The sequence below is a fragment of the Rhineura floridana genome, chromosome 13 (assembly GCF_030035675.1).
Source record: "Rhineura floridana isolate rRhiFlo1 chromosome 13, rRhiFlo1.hap2, whole genome shotgun sequence".
NCBI lineage: Eukaryota > Metazoa > Chordata > Lepidosauria > Squamata > Rhineuridae > Rhineura > Rhineura floridana.
The window spans coordinates 2,109,224-2,131,966 of record NC_084492.1 but is presented as its reverse complement, the minus strand read 5'-3'; the positions used below and the strand labels follow the sequence as shown (position 1 = coordinate 2,131,966).

The 22,743-nt window shown below is 45.9% G+C and overlaps 1 protein-coding gene across 3 annotated transcripts in view; it reads left to right on the top strand.

Annotated features, from left to right (window-relative positions):
* Positions 1-22,743, top strand: part of VAC14 (VAC14 component of PIKFYVE complex) — a 160,534-nt gene that overhangs the window by 36,399 nt on the left and 101,392 nt on the right. For all 3 annotated transcript variants that reach the window (XM_061593755.1, XM_061593753.1, XM_061593754.1), the window contains exon 13: positions 17,354-17,510. In XM_061593755.1, the coding sequence (XP_061449739.1) occupies positions 17,354-17,510 (157 nt within the window). The remainder of the gene's footprint in view (positions 1-17,353; positions 17,511-22,743) is intronic.

Sequence of the window (22,743 nt, the reverse complement as noted above, 5' to 3'; positions counted from 1 at the left end):
ATTGGCTTCTTCTGCTGTTTCCCCCCTTTTTTCCTTGTTGGAATTGCTTGCCATTGTGCTTTTAGAATTTCCTTTTTTAGAAACTCCCACCCATCTTGGACTCCTTTTCTCATTAGGGTGGCTTGCCATGGAACTATACTTACAATTGTTCTGAGTTTATTGAAATCAGCTTTCCTGAAGTCCAGGCTGTGTGTATGGCTACTCTCAGCTTTTGCTTCTGTTAAAATCAAGAATTCTAGTATGGTGTGGTCACTTTCTCCCAGAGTTCCCGTAACTGCCACTTCTCTATTGGTTAGCATCAAGTCTGCCCGCATGCTAATACTTCTCTCCTTTCTAGCATTGTCGGCTCCCAATTGAACAGAAGCAGAAATGTCTACTAGGCAGCCTGGTGACTGAAATGGTCTGGTTCAGAGACCAAAGTGCAAAGGTCACCATCCCTTTTCTCCCCTGAAAAAAGGGGGGCAATTAAATTGTCAGTGGAAGATTGATTGGGACCTCCTAAAAATGGGGGGTGGGGAATAAACTCAGTTTTCACGCTGCATTCTTTTTGAGGGTTGCCAAAAGTTGGGGATCTTGTTCTTGGCTGTGGCACCATCCTGCCTGGGTTCCTTCATTCCCTGTTTGTTGTATAGAAAGAAAAAAATCAAAGGAGCACTCGGATATGTCAGGAAGAGAGTTCCTTGCCTGTTGTTGCCGAAGGGAGTTGCATTCAAGGCACAGCGCGCTTTCCTGTGGAATGAGGAGCCTCCTTCCTTCCCGGCCCGGCCCCCCACCTGGAGCGGCGGCGGCGGCAAGTGTTTTGCCAAGCACTTGCCACGAGGGGGCCTCTGAGGCCCTCCGAGTCCATTTTCCTACTGCTTGGAAAGAGGACGGGCCAGAGAGGCAGGCCATTTAGAAGTCCCGCTCTTAGGAGCATGGCCAGTCCCCCATGCTTTACAGGCTGGTCACGCTGGCTCTCCTGTCTGCCCTGGGGCAGCTGCTCTTAACATTCCGTTGGGGATAGTCCTTGATCCATCTTTGTCGTCGGGCCCAACCAGGACTGCCCTCGAGCAGCTTTTGCTGTCAGCTGTGGCTGTTTCTGGACAGGGGTAGCCTGAGCACAGTGGCTGCATGCATTGGTAACCTCGAGAGTTGATTTCTGTATGTGGGGCTGCCCTTGCATCTGGCCTAGGAGCTGCAGCTAGTGCTGAATGCAGCAGCCAGACTGATTCACGAAGTCTTCAACAATTTGGGCCCCGAGTATCTTAAGAACCGCTTGATTCCTTGTGTTCCACCTGAATCACTAATGGGGGCGCTTTTGGTGGTTCCCCACATGGCCCCTGAAGTGCAGTTGGCCTGTGGAATTGCCAGCCAGTAGAGCTTTGGCAGGAGCCATCCCTGCCTTCTGTAGATGTCTTCTGAAAACTGTGTTACTCAGTCAGGCCTTTGAAACTGGGAGCTCTTTTTCCCAACCAGGACTTTACTGACTTCTGTGATGCTTTTGTTTATTAAGTTGGAGTGTTGTTTTCACATTGTATGCTGCCTTGCTGTATTCTTATGCAAGTGTGGCCTGCCTTTAGCTAACGGTTGCAGCGGCCACCTTCTTCTGACTTCCTTTCCAGATGGGGCCGTTGCCCTTCCCTCTCTCTGGGTGCACTTGGAGCTTCCTCCGCGAGCTTTTCAGTGGCTGGGGCTGGTAGTTTGGGGCAAGCTCACGAGCCGCCTTGTTGCCCTGGGGTATCCCAAGCGACTGTCCCTCCCTGCGGATGGTAGGAAGTGAGAGGCAAGCAGGAAGGAGCAGCCCGTCTTTTGTGAAGGGAAGATGCCTGATTCTGCTGCTGATGGTGTCGTTTCTTCCTGGATGCTGGAGGCACTCAGAGAGAAGTTTCCTTTTCTTTAGCTCCTCTTACTGTTGCCAGCTCCGCTTCCTTCACTGTGTGCCTCTGCAGAAGAAAGCAGAGCGGGGAGGGGAGGGGAGGCAAAGCACAGGGGTGACTCCTGGGGTAACCCCGGAAGCTGCCCACCCCTGGGAAGAAGGAAGGGATGGAATGTGCTAGCAGCATCAGACAGACAGTTCTGCTTGGGATGGTGTCTTCCGGGCTTGCACAGTGTATTTGCTCTGTGTGTGCATGCTTAGGAGAGAGGAAGCCCTTCGTTAGTCAGCAACAGAGCCAAGTTTTGCAGAAAAGTAGATTACAAGAAGATGTGATCTGTGGGTATCTTGAGTTTCAATAGCAATTCATCCATTTAGCACTCTGGTCTTTGGCAGATTACTTCCTTTCAGCCTAACCTACCTCTCTGGGTGGTTGTGATGATCAATGGGGATAGCTCCAAGTACATCATCCTAAGCTCATTGAGAGTGAGTGAGAGAGACAGAGAGAGAGAGACAGAGAATGAGAGAGAGAGAGAGAGAGAGAGAGAGAGAGAATGCTCATGGTGCTTAAGAAGTTCCAGCATCTATGGACAGATGCAGAGTGTAGGTGGAGCTGTTTGGTTATCGCAAACACAGCATTTGACCAAAAAGGATGTTACTGATCTACTTGTTAGGCTGGGGAGGGCTGTAGTCAGTAGGAGAGAAAAACCTGGAATGTGCCCAGCGAGACGCTTGTCTTAGGAGGAAATGGAGCAGAGAGGTTTTGTCTAGTCAGCAAGATAAATAGGATTGGCAGCAGAGGTGGACAGAGGTGGGATGATCCATGTGGGGAACCTTGGGCCCCGGGGGCCAATGTGGCTCTTTGAGCTCTCCAGAGGTCACACCCATTATTGCCCTCCTTCGCACCCTGAGCTCGGATGATGCCTCTTGCGTGCCTGGATGGAGGACAGAGAAGGGAACTGACTGCGCAGCCATCAGGGAAAAGGCCTGACCAGGCTTGTGACCTGGGGGAGAGCAGCCACAGGCCCAGGTGCAACCCTACGATCCGTCTCACTCCGCCTCCCCCACCCAACAGCAAGATGGGGCTAATGCTGCCTCTGCTGCAAGGGTTATCAGGGAAGCGCTTTGCATGCTCAGACAGCACCATGCCATTGCTGAGCATGGTTGCTGCCCTGCCACCCAGGTGCCAAATTCTGTGTGAAAAGGATGCTTTTCTCATTGTAGTGGCAAAGTCACCTGCTCTTGAATAGTGACACCCTTGCCGTTATTTCATGGAAAAGGCAACCCATTTAAGTGATGTGCATACACCCTTGTGCCGTCTCATTCAGATTCTGCTGGGCATGAGGATGGGCTGAGGCGTGCACAGGGTGGTGAAGTGCAACCCAGCTTTGCACCCATGCTGAAGCCAACACCCAGTACTTGATACTGCACTTGTGTTCCAGGATTGTCCCCGTCATGGCGACATCTTAGAATCATAGAATCATAGAGTTGGAAGGGGCCTTGTAGGCCATCGAGTCCAACCCCCTGCTCACAGCAGGAAATCCACAGCTAGAGCATCTCCCGCAGATAGCTGTCCAGCCTCTGCTTGAAGTCATCCAGCGAAGGGGATCCCACCACCTCCCTAGGCAGTCGGTTCCATTGCCGAACTGCCCTTACTGTCAAGAAGTTCCTTCTAATATCCAATCTGAATCTACGCTCCTGCAACTTAAAACCATTAGACCTAGTCCTACCCTCTGGGGCAGCAGAGAACAAATCTGTACCCTCCTCTATATGACAGCCCTTCAGGTACTTAAAGAGTGCAATCATATCACCCCTCAGCCTTCTCTTCACCAGACTGAACATGCCAAGTTCCTTCAACCTTTCCTCATAAGACTTGTTCTCCATACCGGCTATCATCCTCATCGCCCTCCTCTGAACCCGCTCCAACTTGTCTATGTCTTTCTTAAAATGAGGCGCCCAGAACTGAACGCAGTATTCCAGATGAGGCCTGACTAATGCAGAATATAGTGGGACTATTACTTCCCTCGACCTGGAAACTATAGCTCTGTTTATGCAGCCCAAAACCGCGTTTGCCTTTTTTGCCGCAGCATCACACTGCTGGGTCATGTTCAACTTGCGATCCACTACAATTCCAAGGTCCTTCTCACACGCACTACTGCTAAGCCGGGTGTTTCCCATCCTGTACCCGTGCATTTTGTTTTTGTGGCCTAAATGCAGAATCTTGCATTTGTCTTTATTGAATTTCATTTTATTAATTTCAGCCCAATTTCCTAGTCTATCCAGGTCCCTTTGGATTTTATTCCTGTCTTCTGTTCTCATCCGTCATGAGACCATTGGGAGCTGGATGGGGGGGGAGATAGCCCTGTGACGCAGCTGACGCTGCAGCATGGCACTCTTGAGTGCGTGGGAGGAGGAAGAGAGCTGCCTTGGGGGGTGAGGGGAGGGGGCTGCCTGCTGCTTCAGGAAGACTGTAGCAGCCTGCACATGAGTCAGTGAAGCAAACATCAGATTGTTTCAACTGGAACATGCAGCACATTAACTCGACCTAGATCTGGATAGCAGAGGAAGTCTGCATGGGAGCCATGCATTGGCGAATGCATGTCGGGAATGCTTTGATTTGGATTCCTGCATTGAGCAGGGGGTTGGACTTGATGGCCTTATAGGCCCCTTCCAACTCTACTATTCTGTGATTCTGTGATAAGAAGAAGCCAGATTTCATTACTAAAGAGCAGCCACTTTGAAATGCGTTCCCTCTCAGCAAGCCCAAGGCCATTTGGAAGGCTTAGCAGTGCTTTTTCCATTAACCGTCACTCTTGGCCATCCTGCAATTGTAGAGAATGGCCTCAGTGCAAAATATGAAAGCCTTGTTTGTGTGCAGCTTTCTAGCCTGTGTAGTTGAAGATAAATATCTGGCAAGAGTGAAAAAGCTCGTTTTTGGGGTGAGATACTTGTGCACTCAGGGCAGTTCCCAGGGCAGCCTGCTGCCGCCGCCATTAGCATCTGTCCTCTGTTCATTTCCATGAGGCACATCTGACCGATTCCTTCATCTGACAAGAAATTAAAATAGATTTCCAGTCAATTTAGAAATTGGTTAATAGCTGGAGCCACATGTGCAAACAAGATAAATTTTTGCACATATTTCTATTATTTTTTTCTGCCTCAAAGAATTGGTGCATCTCTCTTGCTGCTGGTTGTGTCTTTTCTTCCTGTGAGCCTCAATCCTAACAGTAAACTCAGCTCCCCATTTTTTCAGCCAGCTGTGCCAGCTGATCTGAGCTTCTGCCCTGAGTGGGAGTGGTGTGTGTGCAGTGCTCCCCCCTTTTCCCCATCAGGAGGCCATGGGGGGGAAGTGCCCCATTGGTCTCAGCCCTTTCATGGCCGATAACGGGAGCTTAAAGGGACCCAGCTGATGTGCCTTCCTGGCACCGGGCCTGTTGCCATGGTAACGTTAGACATTTGTGTTCCTGCAGGATATTGCTTCTCTGACACCCTTCCAGTTTCACTCTTTTGCTTGCACAAAAGGAAAGCGAGAGAGAAGCTGCCTGCTGGAGACGTCTTTAGTGGGGAGATGCTCTATGCATGCAAAATGACATCTTTTCTCTCTCCCCACCCCCGCCAGCCTGGTTGAGTCTGTCTTGGTAGGAGGTACCGTGCAATTCATTCAAAGGCAATCTTGCATGTGGAATCATATGGCTTGAATGGGGTCCGGGGGGATCCAGCAAACTTCCCAAGGCAGGACTGGCCACGCAATAATCCAGTCCAAAACTGGCTGGTGAGGTTTTCCTCGTGTGGATGGGGCAGCTTCACTTACAGCCTGCTGGTACTGCCACAGGCACTTGCTGCTTTCTGCCACTCCTGTGTTGGTGTACAAGGACTGTCTAGAACAGCCATTCCCAACCTTTGGGTCCCCAGATGTTGTTGGACAACAATTCCCATCAGCCGCAGCCAGCACTGCCAATGGTCAGGAATGATGGGAATTGTAGTACAGCAACATCTGGGGACTCAAAGGTTGGGAAAGGCTGATGTAGAAACTTCAGGTTCAGAGACAGTATGTAAATGAATCCCAGCCACGGCTGAGGAGAGGGCAGTGGGAAGAAGCCTATAGGAACCTAGTATTAATGCTGCCCTAGCAGGGAAGCTTGAAGGAGCACACTAAACTACACTAAACTCCAATTTTGGAGAAGGGGGTAAAAAGGAAACTCCACCAATTGTTCAGCACTAGTGGGAGAGTTAGCTTAGTTTTACAAGAGGTGGGCATGGCCTTCCTTAAACACACACACCCAGCAATCTTTGTTTTCCTAGGTTATAAAAGGTTAGGCTGTTGTATGTGGGGCAGGGGGGGGACTCACCTGAGGGTTTCAGCCTTCTGTTTAAATTAAAAGCAGCTAAAAGCTAGTCTAATTTGCCCAGGCTAGCATGCAAGGCACCACTTAGTAAATGTTATTGTAACAGGTGACTTCACCTACCCTGTTACATCCTGGCTATATATGTCTTCCAGTCATGACAAAGACGTAACATTTCTAGATAAACTAAATGACTCGGCCCTTGAAGAGTTTATCATAGAACTAGTCAGAGGGGCAGCAACCCTGGACTTAAGTGGCTTCCAGGACCTGGTGTGAGATGTAAGCATTGTCAAACCAATTGGGAACAGTGACCATAGTGCTATTAAACATATATGTAAATGGCCAATTGCCAAGAAAATCCCAAAGTTACTTTTGACTTCAAAAGAGGAAAAATGAGGGGATTGCTAAAAAGTTGAAAGGCAAAGTCAAGAGGATCAAATTACTCCAAATTTTGTGGGAGCTATTTAAAAATACAATATTAAAAGCTCAACTGGAGTGTATACTGCAGATCAGGAAAGGTACCACCAGGGACAAGAGGATGCCAGCATGGTTAATGAGCAGAGTCAAAGATGCTATTAGAGGCAAGAAGGCTCCCTTCAAAAAATGGAAGTTTTGTCCAAATGAGGAGAATAAAAAGGAACACAAACTCTGGCAAAAGGAATGTAAGAAGACAATAAGGGATGCTAAACAAGAATTTCAGGAGCACATTGCTAAAAACATGAAAACCAACAACAACAATTCTTTAAATACATTAAAAGCAGGAGACTGTCGAGGGAAGCGATTGGCTTGTTGAATGACAAGGATAAGTAGATGGCAGAGAAGCTGAATGAACTCTTTGCATCTGTCTTCACAGTGGAGGATATAGATCAGGTCCTTTTGCCTGAACTAACTTTTGTAGGAAGGAAATCTGAGGAACTGAGGCAAATAGTGGTGGTGAGAGATGAAGGTCTAGGCTTCATAGACAAAATAAAAACTGGGGGTCCAGATGGCATCCACCTAAGAGTTCTCAAAGAACTTAATGATGAAATTACTGATCTTCTAACAAAAATATGTAACTTGTGAAAGAGGTCTTTCTCCACACCAGAGGATTGGAAAGTAGCCAATGTAACACCAATCTTTAAAAAGGGATCCTGAAAATTACAGGCCAGTTAGCTTAATGTCTGTCTTGGAAAAACTGGTAGAAAGTATTAGAATCATAGAATAGTAGAGTTGGAAGGCGCCTATAAGGCTGTTGAGTCCAACTCCCTGTGCAGTGCAGGAATCCGGGTTAAAACATACCTGACAGGTAGCTGTCCAGCTGCCTTTTGAATGCCTCTGGTGTTGGAGAGCCCACCACTTCCCCAGGTCATTGGTTCCATTGTCATACCGCTCTAACAGTTAGGAAGTTTTTTCTGATGTTCAGCCAAAATCTGGCTTCCTGTAACTTGAGCCCATTATTCTGCATCCTGCACTCTGGGATGATCAAGAAGAGATCCTGGCCCTCCTCTTTGTGGCAACCTTTCATGTACTTGAAGAGTGCTATCATATCTCCCCTCAGTCTTCTCCAGGCTAAACATGCCCAGTTCTTTCAGTCTCTCCTCATAGGGCTTTGTTTCTAGTCCCCTGATTATCCTTGTTGCCCTCCTCTGAACCTGTTCGTTTGTCTGCATCCTTTTTAAAGTGCGGTGTCCAGAACTGGACGCAGCACTCAAGATGAGGCCTAACCAATGCCAAATAGAGGGGGACTTGTGCTTCACATGATTTGGAAACTATACTTCCATTAATGCAGCCTAAAAGAGCATTTGCTGGTCACATTGCACTGCTGGCTTATATTCAGTTTGTGATAAACAATTGCAATATCCTTCTCAGACGTAGTATTGCTGAGCCATGTATCCCCTATCTTATAACTGTGCATTTGGTTTCTTTTTCCTAGGTGTAGAACTTTGCACTTATTCCTGTTAAATTTCATTCTGTTTTCAGCCCACTGCTCCATCCTATCATGATCACTTTGAATTTTGTTTCTGTCTTCCACGGTATTAGCTGTCTCTTCCAATTTTGTGTCATCTGCATTCCCTGCACCTTCTCATCTGAGTCATTAATGAGAATGTTGAAGAGACTGAGCCCTGCAGTACCCCACTCGTTACCTCTCCCCAGGTTGAGAAGGAACCATTGATAAGCACTCTGAGTACGATTGTTGACAACTGTGGTTCCACCTGATAGTTGTTCCATCCAGTCCACATTTAGCTAGCTTGCTAATCAGAATATCAAAGGTTTTGCTGAAGTCAAGATATATTATGTCTACAGCATTCCCACAGTCTTTCAGGGAGGTTACCCGATCAAAAAACGAGATCAGATTAATCTGGCAGGATTTGTTCTTGACAAATCCATGTTGGCTTCTAGTAAACACTACATTGTTTTCAAGGTGCTTACAGACTGACCACATTATAACCTGCTCCAGAATTTCCCAGGTTCCTCCTTTCCCCCCTTTTTGAAGATAGGGACAACATTGAGTAGCTGTTTCCACCATTTCTTTTCTCTGTCTTTTACTATGGATGTACCTGAAGGAAGCTTTTTTGTTGCTTTTGGCATCTCTCGCTAACCTCAGCTCATTCACAGCTTTAGCCTTCCTGACGCCATCCCTGCAACTCCATGATGCCTGTGTTATTTTCCTTTGTGGCCTGTCCTTCCTTCCACTTCCTGTATGTGTCCTTTTTTGTTTTCAGGTCCTCTCTAAGCTTTTTGTGAAGCCACTTTGGTGTCTTCTGCTGTCTTCCCCCTTTTTTCCTTGACAAAATTGTTTGCCACTGTGCCTTTAGAATTTCATTTTTTAGAAACTCCCACCTATCCTGGGCTTCTTTTCTCTTTGGGGTCATTAGGGTTGCTTGCCATGAGACCTTAGTTATCATTGTTCTAATTAATATCGGCTTTTCTGAAGTCCAGGGTATGTATATGGCTACAATCAGCTTTTGCTTCCTTTAAAATCAGACTGAAGTATAACATGGTCACTTTCCCCAAGAGTTCCTATGACTGCCACTTCATCCACTAAGTCATCTCTGTTTGTTAGAATCAAGTGAAGGATAGCCCATTGTCTAGTTGCTTCCTCCACTTTCTGTACGAGAAAGTTATCTCCAACGCCAGTCAGGAATTTTTTGGAGGGGCCGTGCTTGGCAAAGTTTTTGCCCCAATAGGTATTGGGGTAATTGAAGCCCCCCATTGCTACTACACAATAGCCCTTCAAAACGTTGGCAATTTGCTTTTCAAAATTTCATCCTCACTTTCTCCTTGATTGGGTGGTCGGTAGTAGATTCCCACAACCGTGTTCCTTTTTTAACTTGCCCCAGATACTCTCGGTGGAGCTACGAAGCTCATCTTCCTGGATTTCTGTGCAGGGATATATATTTTTAACATAGAGCGCAACTCTTTCTGCTGTCCTGTTTTTCTGCTGTTTTTATATTGTACCATTGTATTTTATCTTATTGTGTTTTAACTGTTTGTACGTCGCCTAGGGTGGCCATCGGCCAGATAGGCGACCCAGAAATTAAATTTATTATTATTATTTCTATTCCTTCTGTTCTTTTTGAACAAGTTATATCTTTCAGTTGCTGTATTGGAGTCATGGGTGTCATCCCACAAAGTTTCAATTATACCCATCGAGTCGTATTTACCTTCTTGTTTTTAGAGTTCAAGTCCGTCCTATACTGTTTGTTTCTCACACTGTATTGTTAAGGATAAAATAACCAAGCCTGTAGAAGAGCGAGCTGTGTTGAAGCAGAACCAGCATGGCTTCTGCAAGGGAAAGTCCTGTCTCACTAACTCATTAGAGTTCTTTGAGAGTGTAAACAAATATATTGAGAGCTGATCCTGTTGACATAGTGTGCTTGGACTTTCAAAAGGTTTTCAACGAGGTACTTCGCCAAGGACTCCTGAGTGAGCTTAGCAGTCATGGAATAAAAGGAGGAGCCCTCTTCTGGATCAGGAACTGGCTAGGACACAGAAAGGAGAGAGTATGAATAAATGGACAGTTCTCCCAATGGAGGGATGTAGAAAGTGGAGTCCCCAAGGATCGGTATTGGGACCTGTGCTTTTTAATTTGTTCATAAACAATCTAGAGTTAGGGGTGAGCAACATGGTGGCCAAGTTTGCTGATGATACTAAATTGTTCAGGTCAGTTAAAACAAAAAGGGATTGCAAAGAGCCCCAAAAGGACCTCTGAGTGAATGGGTGGTAAAATGGCAAATGGAATTCAGTATCAACAAGTGTAAATTATGTATTTTGGAGCAAGAAATCTTAATTTCACATATATGCTCATGGGGTCTGAACTGGTGGTGACTGACCAGGAGTGAGACCATAGCGGAGAGCTCGATGAAGATGTCAGTCAAATGTGCAGCAGCTGTGAAAAAGGCAAATTCCATGCTAGGGATCCTTAGGTAAGGTACTGAAAAAGAACTGCTAATATCATAATGCCATTATACAAAACTACGATGCAGCCCCATTTGGAAAACTGTGTACAGTTCTGGTCTCCTCACCTTAAAAAGTACATCGTAGAGATGGAAAAGGTTCAGAAAAGGGCAACCAAGATGATCAAGGGGATGGAGCAACTCCCCTATGAGGAAAGGCTGCAGCATTTGAAGCGTTTTAGTTTAGAGAAAATGCAAGTCAGAGGTGACATGACAGAAGTGTATAAACTTATGCATAGCATGGCGAAAGTGGACAGAGAAAAGTTTTTTTCCCTGTCTCTTAACTTTAGCATTTGTGGACATTCAGTGAAGCTGAATGTTGGAATATTCAGGACAGACAAAGGAACATATTTTATGCTTTGATCTGGATTCCTGCATTGAGCAGGGGTTTGGACTTATAGGCCTCTTCCAGCTCTATGATTCTACTTCATGCAGCGCATAGTTAAACTGTGGGATTCGCTCCCACAAGAGGCAGTGATGGCCACCAACTTGAGTGGTTTTCAGAGAGGGTTAGAAAAATGCATGGAGGGAAAGGCTATTAATGGCTGCTAGCCATGGTGGCTATGCTCTGCCTCCACGGTCTGAGGCGGTATGGTTTCTAATACCAGTTGTTGGAAACCACAGGAGGGGAGGATGCTCTTGGCTGTGGCTGCTTCTTTCACTTCTTCAGTTGTTGCATGGCTGAGAAATCTTTGGCAGGTGCAGCATCTCGTGTCTGCCATCATTGTTGCAGTAGATTTCACTTAGGAAGACCAGTTTGAAAAGGTTCTTTCTCTGGCTTTAATGGACTAAGAGGCCTCCTCCACCTGGAAGCAGATCTGAGCGAGGCAAGGCACAGCAGATCACTGGAAGAGAGACTTTGCCTTCAGAATTGATGCTAGCAAAAATGTGGGAAATACATCTGCGTACAGATCAATCTGGTAATTCTGTGTTGGCAGTTTTGCCGCTCCTCTGTTTGTTTGTCAAGCCAAGCGGGGGTAGTGCCATCAAAACTCAGGAGGAATGAGAGGTGATTGGTTCGGTTCAGTGATAGGCAAACTTCCCTGTTGGGAAAGGGCTGCTTCTTTCCAAATGTTTAAAAAAGAATTCTCAGAAAAAGCTTGGACTTCTCCACAAGAGCTCAGAAAAAACAAGCCTCTTTCCAGGGCGTCTCTGCTGGCCCGGCCCTGTCCCAGCGTCCTTGGCAGCTTCCTTCCTTTCCCCGCTTGGTTGAGTACCTCGCCTTCCCTTTTGCAAAAAAAAAGGGGGGGCAGGGAAAGGGAAGTTCTCCGTGCAGAACTGTAATTTGCCTGGGCTTCTGGGAATGAAGGCCGAAGGAGCTGCCCCCCCCAGCTCCAGATGTTCTGCAGTACAACACCCACCAGCGCAGCCGTGCCCTGTCAGGCCCACTGTCACACAGCCATGCTGACTGGGGCTGATGGGAGTGGTAGTCTGGAACACGTGGGGTCACCTGGTTGAGGATGGCTGCCTTGAGGGATTTTGGTGTAAACCATCAAAAGCTTGTTCCAAATGTAGTTTTGGGCCTCTGCCAGATCCAAAAACTGGCAACATCACTAGGCTGTATCCAGTGCTACTCCTACTCTGAGTAATCCCACTGAAATTAAAGGACATGAGTTAGCCATGTCCATTAATTTCAGTGGGTCTTCTCTGAGTAACACTTACAACCTCTTGGGACTGCAGAGGAAAGACCCCCTGACTGGGACTTTCTCTAGTGCCTTTCTGCCTTGAGCAGCCGGTAATTCCTCCGCGCTCGCTCCTCTTGTGGAGTCCGTGGCTGTGCTAAACTGCAGGGGCTGGAGCCAAGGCCAGCTGTGCTGCCGAGTCCTGTGCCTGCCACTGGAGGGGGGATTGACTCAACCCTCATGAGGGATCCAGCGGAGGAGGCGGGCCGTAGGAAGGGGCCTGGAGGAGGCAGGGGGTGAATGCAAGAGGCAGAGGCAGGTGGGGACAAGGTGGCAGCTGGACCTCGGGCTCTTGGGCCTCCGCTGCCGTTTGGATTCCATGTTGCTCCTCTCTGGATCTTGCCGAGGGAAGGGCTGGGGCGGCTGAGGGGCAGACGGCTGCTTTGCCTGCAGGAAGTTCAGTGGCGGCATCTCCGATCGGGCTGGGACAGGCTCCTGCCTGACATACTGGGGAGCGTCTGCCAGTCGGTGTAGGCAGTGCTGCGCTAGATGGAGCAAGGATCTGCTCAGTGTCAGGTAGCCCCTGTGGCCCTGAAGGGATCCAGGCCTTGTCAAGGCTCGCCTGAACTGACCACCTGGCCAGGACTGCGTGATCCCCTTCCTGGGATTTTGGAGGCGTTTTCTGGTTTAACGCTGTATTTTATTAAGTGTTTGATATGTGGGTTGTAAACCGCTTTGGTGGGAATTATTCTTGAAAAGCTGTATGGAATGTAGGAAACAAAATAAACATTCCAGTGCAGCTCTTGGATCAAAAAATGTGTCAGAAAGGCAAATTTCCCAGCATTTCATGACAGCCTTTGGCTCTCATGCTCAAGTGCTGGTGTGGGCGTGCAGGGCTTGCGGGCATCCCTGCTAGCTGCTGTACGAAAGGCTGCTTCATTCTGGTCTCTGGGGAAGACACCCCTGGAATGGAAGCCAAACGTCGGAGCTGATTTGCAGGAATTGCTCAGTCCTCCTTCAAACAACCTGAAGCAACTGTGGGACTCAGGGGGGGCACAGTCTGGCGAAGCCTTGGCTTAAAGATCCTAAACATGGAACTTTGCTCCACTGCGGTGTCTCATTTCCCCTTGTTCATCCCTGGTGAGATGCATGAAAGCAGGCCTTACGCGAGACTTCCGGGAAGGGTGACTTCGCTTGTGCCTGCTTTTTGAGACGAGCTCTCGTCTCAGAAGAAGCTTTTTCAGTTTTAAAATAAGTCAGAACGTTCTTTTTGACTGGTAAAGATTTTCTCCCAGGCAGGGAGAAACATAGAGATTAACCACAAAAGCCTGTTTTTGTTGGGAGGACTGGATTTCATTAATTTACGAGAGAAGGTTCAGCCAGCAATACCGGACGGACTTCCAACAAGCTCTAACTGATTAAGCGACACGTTTATCTTTTCTTCAAAGAAAAACGGACTTTAACAGGCAAGCATCCTTCTTCCTATTTTTTTTTTCACTTGGTTTAAATCGTTGCAGCAAAGAGAGATTTGTCAATGAATCAGCTATAAAGAATTTCTGGGTGAGTTATAACTCTTCTCTTTTATTCACGAAATTAAGGAGGAAAGAAATTGAAAAAGCTTATCCTTGTTTTTATTGCAAAAAGCTGGCCTGGAAGTGCATTCTAAAGATACAAACGGAAGAGGGATTTCTATTTCGAGGAGGGAAAAAAATAAATAAATTTGATTTATGAACTTTGGAGTATTATATGTCCGGGACTATTTTCTTTTTGGTCTATTTCATTTTGACGAATCTACTTGTTCATGACGCCACTAACTGTTTTGAAGCTGGGAACTAAATTTGTTTTGTATTCCTGAACAAATAAGAGATAAGGCAGGCTGTACTGTCTACACTGTGATGTCATCAAGCCTGGAATATTAACCCAATTGTGGCTGAAATAATTTTTGTTTTTGTGGTTTTAAGAATGGCAATCAGGAAAGTGGCTGAGACCATGGAAGAAATTATGTTTCAGAAAATAATGGATGAGATTGAGATAATGAAACAAACCCTGAGACAGGGTAGACAGGAGATGAAAATTGAATTTGGCAAAATGACGCAGGAGCTTAAAGAAATAGGGGATCTTGTGAGAGAGGAGATTGATGAGATTAGAGATGAGAAAAGAAAAATTAAAGGGAAGATACAAGCCCTGGAGATTGGAACAAATGTGGAATTGGAAAAAGATCTGGAGTTTATGGATATTAGAAACAAAGTTTACTGTTTGGAATTCAACGTTGTCTCTGAATAAATTAATGAAGATATTAGAGATAAAGTTATCAAGGTCTTGGATAATTTTCTGGACTGGAATGATGTGATGGAGCTTGACATAGAAAAAATCTATGGAATTAACTACAGATATGTGACAATGGAAAAATTCTCAAGAGATGAGCCAGTGCATTTTGTAAAAAAGAAGAACACAGATATGACTTTACAACAATATTTCAGCAACATATTCAGAATTGATGGCAAGGAAATATTTGTGATAAAGGAAATTCCCATCAGACTCTTATTATATGGCTATGGCTATGACAGCAAGATTAATATGGGATACTGATAATGGAAGAATGGATACTGAAATTACTGGACTGAACAGGACTATTGAAGATGGAAGATGGAATTAATATTGATAATGGAAGAATGGCTATTGAAATTATTGGATCTAACAGGTTTGATGAGATGGATTAATCTATATGTTTATTTGGACTATGGCTATGACAACAAGATTATTATGGGATACTGATAATGGAAGAATGGCTACTGAAATTACTGGACTTAACAGGATTATTGATAATGGAAGAATGGCTACTGAAATTACTGGACTTAACAGGATTATTGAAGATGGAAGATGGAATTAACATTGATAATGGAAGAATGGCTATTGAAATTATTGGACCTAACAGATTTGAACGAGATGGATTAATCGACATGTTTATTTGGAGAAAAATTGAAAGATACATCTCTCAAGGAATTGAAACCTCTCTTTGACTTTTTGTGGAAAGAATAAAGTAATGTTTATGAGATTTGATGATTAATTAAGATAACTACTGGAGGAAAGTGATTTTATAATATAATTTAAGAGACAGGATTGTTATATATTGTAGACCTATAACTGATCTGCGACAAATCGGAAGTCAACATTTTATTTTATTGTTTAATTATTTTTGTTTTGTTTTGTTTTTTGTCTTTGAAAATTTGAATAAAAATTAATGATAAAAAAAAAAAGAAAGCAGGCCTTACGCTACCGCAAGCCTCAGTTCCTGCTGAGGACTGCAGCGCTGACTTGCCATGCAGGTGGCAACCTCTAGGCAGAATTTGCAGTGGATCCTCTTTGCTGGGACCTCACCATGGAGTCAATGAAGAAATGTCCTCCTGGTTTTGTGAATCTACTCCCTCCAGAAGTAGATGCCATGAAATGTGTCTGCTGGTGCCCTGAGCAACAGCCCTGCACCACCACCTCATAAACCTTGGTGAGAGACATGAGACATTCCATCATTGCGTTTCCCCAGCCTCATAAATGGCAGGCAGTGAAGGGTGAATGGGACTTGCAGGAAGGCTAGACGTGATGTGGGGGAGGAATGTGAGGGCTGCAACATCTAGTTCTGTCCTCAGTCTTGCAGTTGCAGCACTGGGAATGAGTTAAGATGGGTGGATCTCATAGTAGGCTAGAAATCAGAACGAATGTCAGATCAAATGGGCAAGGCACAAGACCTGTCTGCCTGCAAGCCTGACCTGTGCAGATGCAAAGAACTGCTTTTACTAAAGGCCATCAGAGTGGCTAGAGGGGCATCTAGTAGAGCTTAGCATGATGACTGAGTATCGATTGGCTTTTCTGTCTGCACACTCATCCCAAAACCCTTTTTTGACTTCTCTCCATTCAGTTGATTTAAACTGTTACCCGTTGTTTTAAATCCACGCATTTCAAGAGTTCATTCTATGGCTATAGTAAATGAAACGTATGTTTGCAACTAAACCTTCCACATAGGGTTTCATTAGGAAAACAACTGAAAATAAAATAATAAATAATAATAAATTTTATTTTTCAGCCGCCTATCTGTCCGGGTTAGGGACACTCTAGGCGACGAACAAGAATAAAAACAATCCATATAGATCAACATAATCCAATTTTAAGCTAAAAAACCATCCGTTAAATCAATTGTAACATAAGTTAATCTGTCCCAATCTTGTAGGCCTGCCTGAACAGCCAGGTCTTCAAGGCTCGGCGATAGCTGGACAGGGAGGGAGCATGTCTGAGATCGAAAGGGAGAGAGTTCCAGAGGGTGGGGGCCACAACAGAGAAGGCCCTCTCTCTGGTCCGTACCAGCCTCGCTGTTCTCACCGGTGGGACCGAGAGAAGGTCTTGCGAGGCTGATCTCGTCAGGCGGCACCATCGGTGATTCTGGAGGCGTTCCTTCAGATAGACTGGGCCGAAACCGTAGAGGGTTTTAAAGGTCAACACCAACACCTTGAATTGGGCCCGGTAGACAACTGGTAGCCAGTTATATATAAAACTGCCAGTATTATAATGGCCTTGTACAAAGCTTTTGTGCATCTGCATTTGGAATACTGTATAGTACAGTTCTGGTTACTGTATCTCAAAAAGGATTTTGTAGAGCTGAGAAAAGTGTGGAAAGGGGCATATGATCAAGGATCCTGAGCACCTTCAGTCAGGAGAAGCTGAGGTGTTTTGTGGTGTTCAGTTCAGTTCAAAAAGACTAAGTGAGGACCAGATGGAGATGTATAAAATTCTGCATGGTCTGGACGGAAAGGTTTCTCTTCCACTCTCATAATAGTAGAATTTGGTGTCATCCTGTGAAATTGATTGGCAGTAGATTTTGGGCAGAAAAAATGGAAATTGTTCACAATATACATAATGGAATTTACTGCTACAAGATGTGATAATGGTCACTAATGTAGGTGGCTTTAAAAGGGCTGGGAGGGGGAGGGGGCAGTGCTTGGAATTACCTTCCAAGCCAGTTCCAAAGGGCTCTGGCTTCCTTGCCTTCCCTGTCTTGACAGCCTTCCCTTGAAGACCACAACTGGGCCCCTCTTTTTTTCCCATTTCCAGGTTATCCTCAAGGACCTTGAAGTCTTGGCAGAGATTGCATCCTCTCCAGCAGGTCAGACGGAAGGACAAGAGCTGGATGATGGCTGTCATTTACAGTCTGGGCAACCAGAGCTGAACATTCCTGCTCCAACCAAAACTAGCCAGGTTGGCTCCTCTGGTAAGTGCCCCCGACTCTGGCAACAGGCCCAACCCTCAAATGTTAGCCAGGCACCATCTCTGTTATTTATTTATTTATTTATTTTGTTTCATTTTTAAACCGCCCATAGCGAGTAGCTCTCTGGGCGGTGAACAAAACAGGATTAAAATACAATATACAATAAAATCAGTGACGAACAACAGCAAATTAAACAAAAACATTAGATAGAACATATTGACATTAAAATTGAACATTATAATAACATTAAAATGCCTGGGAGTATAGCCAGGTCTTAACCTGGCGCCTAAAAGAAAGTACCGTAGGCGCCAGGCGTATCTCCTCAGGTAAGCTGTTCCATAGTTCGGGGGCCACCACAGAAAAGGCCCTAGATCTAATAACAATCCTCCGGGCATCCTGGTGAGTTGGTACCCGGAGGAGGGCCTTGGATACTGAACGAAGTGAACGGGTAGGTTCATAGCGGGAGAGGCGTTCCACAAGGTACTGCGGTCCCACACCGTGTAAGGCTTTATAGGTCAAAACCAGCACCTTGAATCTGGCTCGGAAACAAATAGGCAGCCAGTGCAAACGGGCCAGGACAGGTGTTATATGTGCGGACCAGCGGGTCCCTGTCAACAACCTGGCTGCCGCGTTTTGCACTAGCTGAAGTTTCCGAACGGTCTTCAAGGGCAGCCCTACGTAGAGCGCATTACAGTAGTCCAATCTAGAGGTTACCAGAGCGTGAACAACTGAGGCAAGATCGTCACTGTCCAGATAGGGGCGTAGTTGGGCTACTAAACGAAGATGGTAAAACGCATTCCGAGCCACTGAGGCCACTTGAGCCTCAAGCGACAAGGAAGGGTCAAAAAGGACCCCCAGACTACGAACCTGTTCCTTCAAGGGGAGTGTAACCCCATCTAGAACAGGATAATCCACCATCTGGGCAGGTAAAGAGCTCACCAACAATGTCTCAGTCTTGTCTGGATTGAGCTTCAGTTTATTAGCTCTCATCCAGTCCATTATCGCGGTCAGGCAGCGGTTCAGCACATCAACAGCCTCACCTGAAGAAGGTGAAAAGGAGAAGTAGAGCTGTGTGTCATCATCGTACTGATGGCAACGCACTCCAAAACTCCTGATGACCGCACCCAGAGGCTGCATGTAGATGTTAAAGAGCATGGGGGACAAGACCGACCCCTGGGGGACTCCACAATGGGGAGTCCAGGGTGTCTTTTTGGCGCCTACTGAAGACCTTCCTCTTTAGACAAACCTTTTAAGTAGAGACCTTATCCCAGTCTGCATCTGCGCTGGAATTGCTTTTTAAGATGTTTTAAAGCTTTTTTAAAAAAAAATGTTTGCGAGAGGTTTTGTTTTAAAGTTCTGTTTTTATGATGTTTTAGAGTTTTTAATATTTTTGCTTACTTCCCTGGGCTCCTACTGGGAGGAAGGGCTGGATATAAATTTAATAAATAAATATACTTGGAGGATGGCTTACATGGAGGGTAAGGCTGTCATTGGCTGCTAGTTAGAGACAGTCTGCTTTCAAATACCAGTTGCTGGAAACTGCAAGAGGGGAGAGTGCTCTTGCATTCAGGTCCCGCTTGCGGGCTTCCCATAGACATCTGATTGGCCAGTGTGGGAACAGGATGCTGGACTAGATGGGCCACTGACCTGATCCAGGAGGCTCTTGTTATGTTAACTTTCTGGCAAAGATCTAATACACTAAGGAGCATCTTGATATCTTTCTTTTTCTGCAAAGTGGCACATGGCAGGCAGAGGGAAGTGATGCTCCGGCAGAAATGAACCTCTCTTGGCTCCCATATTCTGGGGAAAGTGTGTGTCACAGAGGAGTGCCATTTGCTGTGGTTTCAGCTGCAGCAGTCGCCTGAAGATTTCTGTTTGGAGTGGTGACTGGCGACTGAGACACGGGAGCTTTTGTTTTGTGGTGCAGGAGAAGAGACTAGATTTTGACGCTAGTAAAAAGGCAGGAATGGAATGAAAAGCGTTCCCTGTTTGTCTGTGTTGAGGCCTTCGGTCTTAAAAGGGAGGTTGTGGCCGTCATGACTGCAGAGTAGAACGGAGCAAGATGGAAGCCGTGTCTCTCTCTGTCTAGAAGAAGCTGGGTAGAGCCCCTCTTCCTCGTTGTTCTCTCGCGCTGCTCCCGTTGCCTGCCAGTCTCCATCCCACCCTGCCCAGCTGCCTCTGGAATGTCGTGTCTCCAGCATTCCCTCCTGGGGACAGAATAGGTGGCGCAGCCTCTTCTGATAGAGGGGGCAGCAGTTCATCAGGCTGGTGTTCAACAGAATTTTGTTGACAGTAAAGGAACATTGTCTAAAGCGTTAATAGGCAATCTGTATTTGATACAAATCAATCTGAATGCTTTTAACAGACGTGTATTATATTTACACAGTGTGCATAATTTCTGTCATTTGTGAATGGTGGGAGTCCTTGCCTCTGTACCAAGGACTGCTTTTAATTTCCTCTTAAGGCAACTGAGATTTTATTAATGCACACACACCCTTTTTAGCCCAGATGGGTGGAACCTGATGATATTCTCATTAACCAGCATGCAGTGTGACAGAGCAGAGGGTGGGGTGGGTGAAGGCAGTAGAGGGGAGGGAGGGGAGGGGAGGGGAGAGGCAAAACGTAACAAGGGACTGAGGGGGGGTGCAAATAAACAACCACAGTGGTCACCCAGGCATATTCTCCTCACAAACCCACTGGAGAAAATTCACTCTTTGTTACTTCTTACCAACCCTGGTCGTAAACACAAAAGTACGTGATTGGTGAGTGCTAAGGGGCAGCTGCTGTTTGCTTAGAAGTCTTTATATTTTGAGGCTCCAAAATCCGAGGCCTCCAGTAGCTCACCTTTCTCCATGACTCTTGAGGAAGGCTAGGAGGCTTCAGTGGCAAAGTTGTTACCAGGGCCGTTTGTGTCCTCGCTAGAAGAACGAGGTACTGCTTTTGGTACTGGGCATGTGGTTCTATTTCCAGTAGCCCTCCGGCAGCATTCAGTACAGCTAGCCACAGTATCCTTCTGGATCAGCTGTCTGGGGTGGGGGCAGAGTGCTGCAGTGATTCTGTTCCAACCTGCAGCACTGATCCCAGACAGTCGCCCTGGGGGACCGTTGCGGTTGGAACGCATTGCGATAGCTCTGAAACAGCTTTACTGGCTCCGGTTGTGTTTCCAGGCCAGTACTGAAAGGGCTGCACTACTCTGGCCACAAGCCGTGAACGGCTTTTCACTTCTCTCAGGGACCGCCTGCCTACTTTTCCAGGGCAGCAGAGGAGGCCCTTTGGGGACCCCCACCTATGGAACTCCAGGATTGGGCCTTCTCTTTTCATGTGCCCTGACTCTGCAATGCCCTCCTCAGGGTTGTCCACCTCACTGAAGAGTTATGATCTTGAGGCAGCTTAATTTGTCCAGGCCTTTTAGCGTTCTGTCTCTCTCTCTGTCTCTGTCTGTCTCTCTCTCTCTCTTTGTGTGTGAGAGCGAGAGTGAGAGAGAGCTAGTTTCATCTGCTTATCTCTAACACTTTCTAAGACTCTTTCCTGCTTTCACTGTTGTGTTAACTGCTGTTTCTTATTTTAATTATTTATTGTTAGAATTGTTTATTAATTATTTGAATAGTTTTAATGTTGAATTTATTTGCTTGCTTGATTTTTTTCTTACGTTAAAGTTAGCTACAGTTACGGCAACTGCTTTGGTCACCTTTGTTCACAATCTAAGCTGGGAACTGGACAGAGGATTTGGGTCCCTGTTGGTTCTGCTGACCTTTTGGTAGCTTTCAATACCATTGAGCGTGGCATCCTTCTGGAGCACCCCTCCGCAGGGGTGAAGGACCTACTAAAATGGTCCGCCCCAGACGCCTGATGGATCCGGATGGATTCCTGACTGCGCTTGGGGAATTGGAACCTGCTGAAGGTCGCGCGGTCGAAACCCTGTTGAAGTAGTGGAATGTGGGGATCACCAGGGCATTAGACCAGGTGGCTCCGAAACGTCCTCTCCCCCTGAATAGAACTCAGCTAGCTCCATGGTATACACCGCGGTTGCGTAGCTTGAGACAGGAGGTGAGACGACTAGAGCGCCGGTGGCGGAAATCCCGCTCCGAAGATGTCCGGACACAGGTTAGAGCAGCAGTAGCTGCCTACCAAGTGGCAATAAAGGTAGGAAAGAAGGCTTTCTTTGCTGCCTCTATTGCGTCTGCGGAGTGTTGTCCCAGGAGGCTGTTCCAGGTGGTCCGAAGCCTGGTCGGTCCAGTTGCTCAGGAACCCTTGGAACAGTCAAAGGCCTATACAGTCTATATTTGGGATAGAGGAAATTCCCATCAGACTCTTATTATATGACTATGGCTATGACAGCAAGGTTATTATGGAATACTGATAATGGAAGATTGGACACTGAAATTACTGGACTTAACAGGACTATTGAAGATGGAAGATGGAATTAATAGGGATAATGGAATAATGGCTATTGAAATTATTGGACCTAACAGATTTTGATGAGATGGATTAATCGATATGTTTATTTGGACTATGGTTATGACAATAAGATTATTATTATTATTAACGAGATGGATTAATCGACATGTTTATTTGGAGAAAAATTGATAGATATATTTCTTAAAGAATTGAAACCTCTCTTTGACTTTTTGTGGAAAGAATAAAGTAATGTTTATGAGATTTGATGATTAATTAAGATAACTACTGGAGGGACTTCCGGGAAGGGTGACTTAGCCTGTGCCTGCTTTTGAGACGGGCTCCTGCCTCAAAAGAAGCTTATTCAGATATATCAGTCAGATTTTTTTTTTTTTGACTGATTAAACTTCTCCCGGGTAGGGAGAAACGAAGAGATTAACCTCAAAGCCTATTTTTGTTGGGACGACCAGATCTCATTAATTTATGGGACGAGGTCCAGCCGACGAAGGTGGGACGGATTTTCAACAACAAGCTCTATCTGATAAAGCGAACGTTCATCTTATCTTCTAAGAGAGAACGCACTAACAGGCAAGCACCCTTCTTTCTATATTTTTCTTTTACTTGACTTAAATTGTTGCTGTTTAAAAGAGATTTGCCAGATTGATCGGTTTTTGACATCTCACTGGGGAGCTATAACTTCTCTCTGCTACTCACTAATTAATAGCTTATCTCTGTTTTTGTTGCAAAAAGCTGTCCTGGATTTGCATTCTAAAGATATACACAGAAGAGGGATTTCTATTCCAGATTTTTATTTTGAAGAATATTATATTGTCTGAGACTA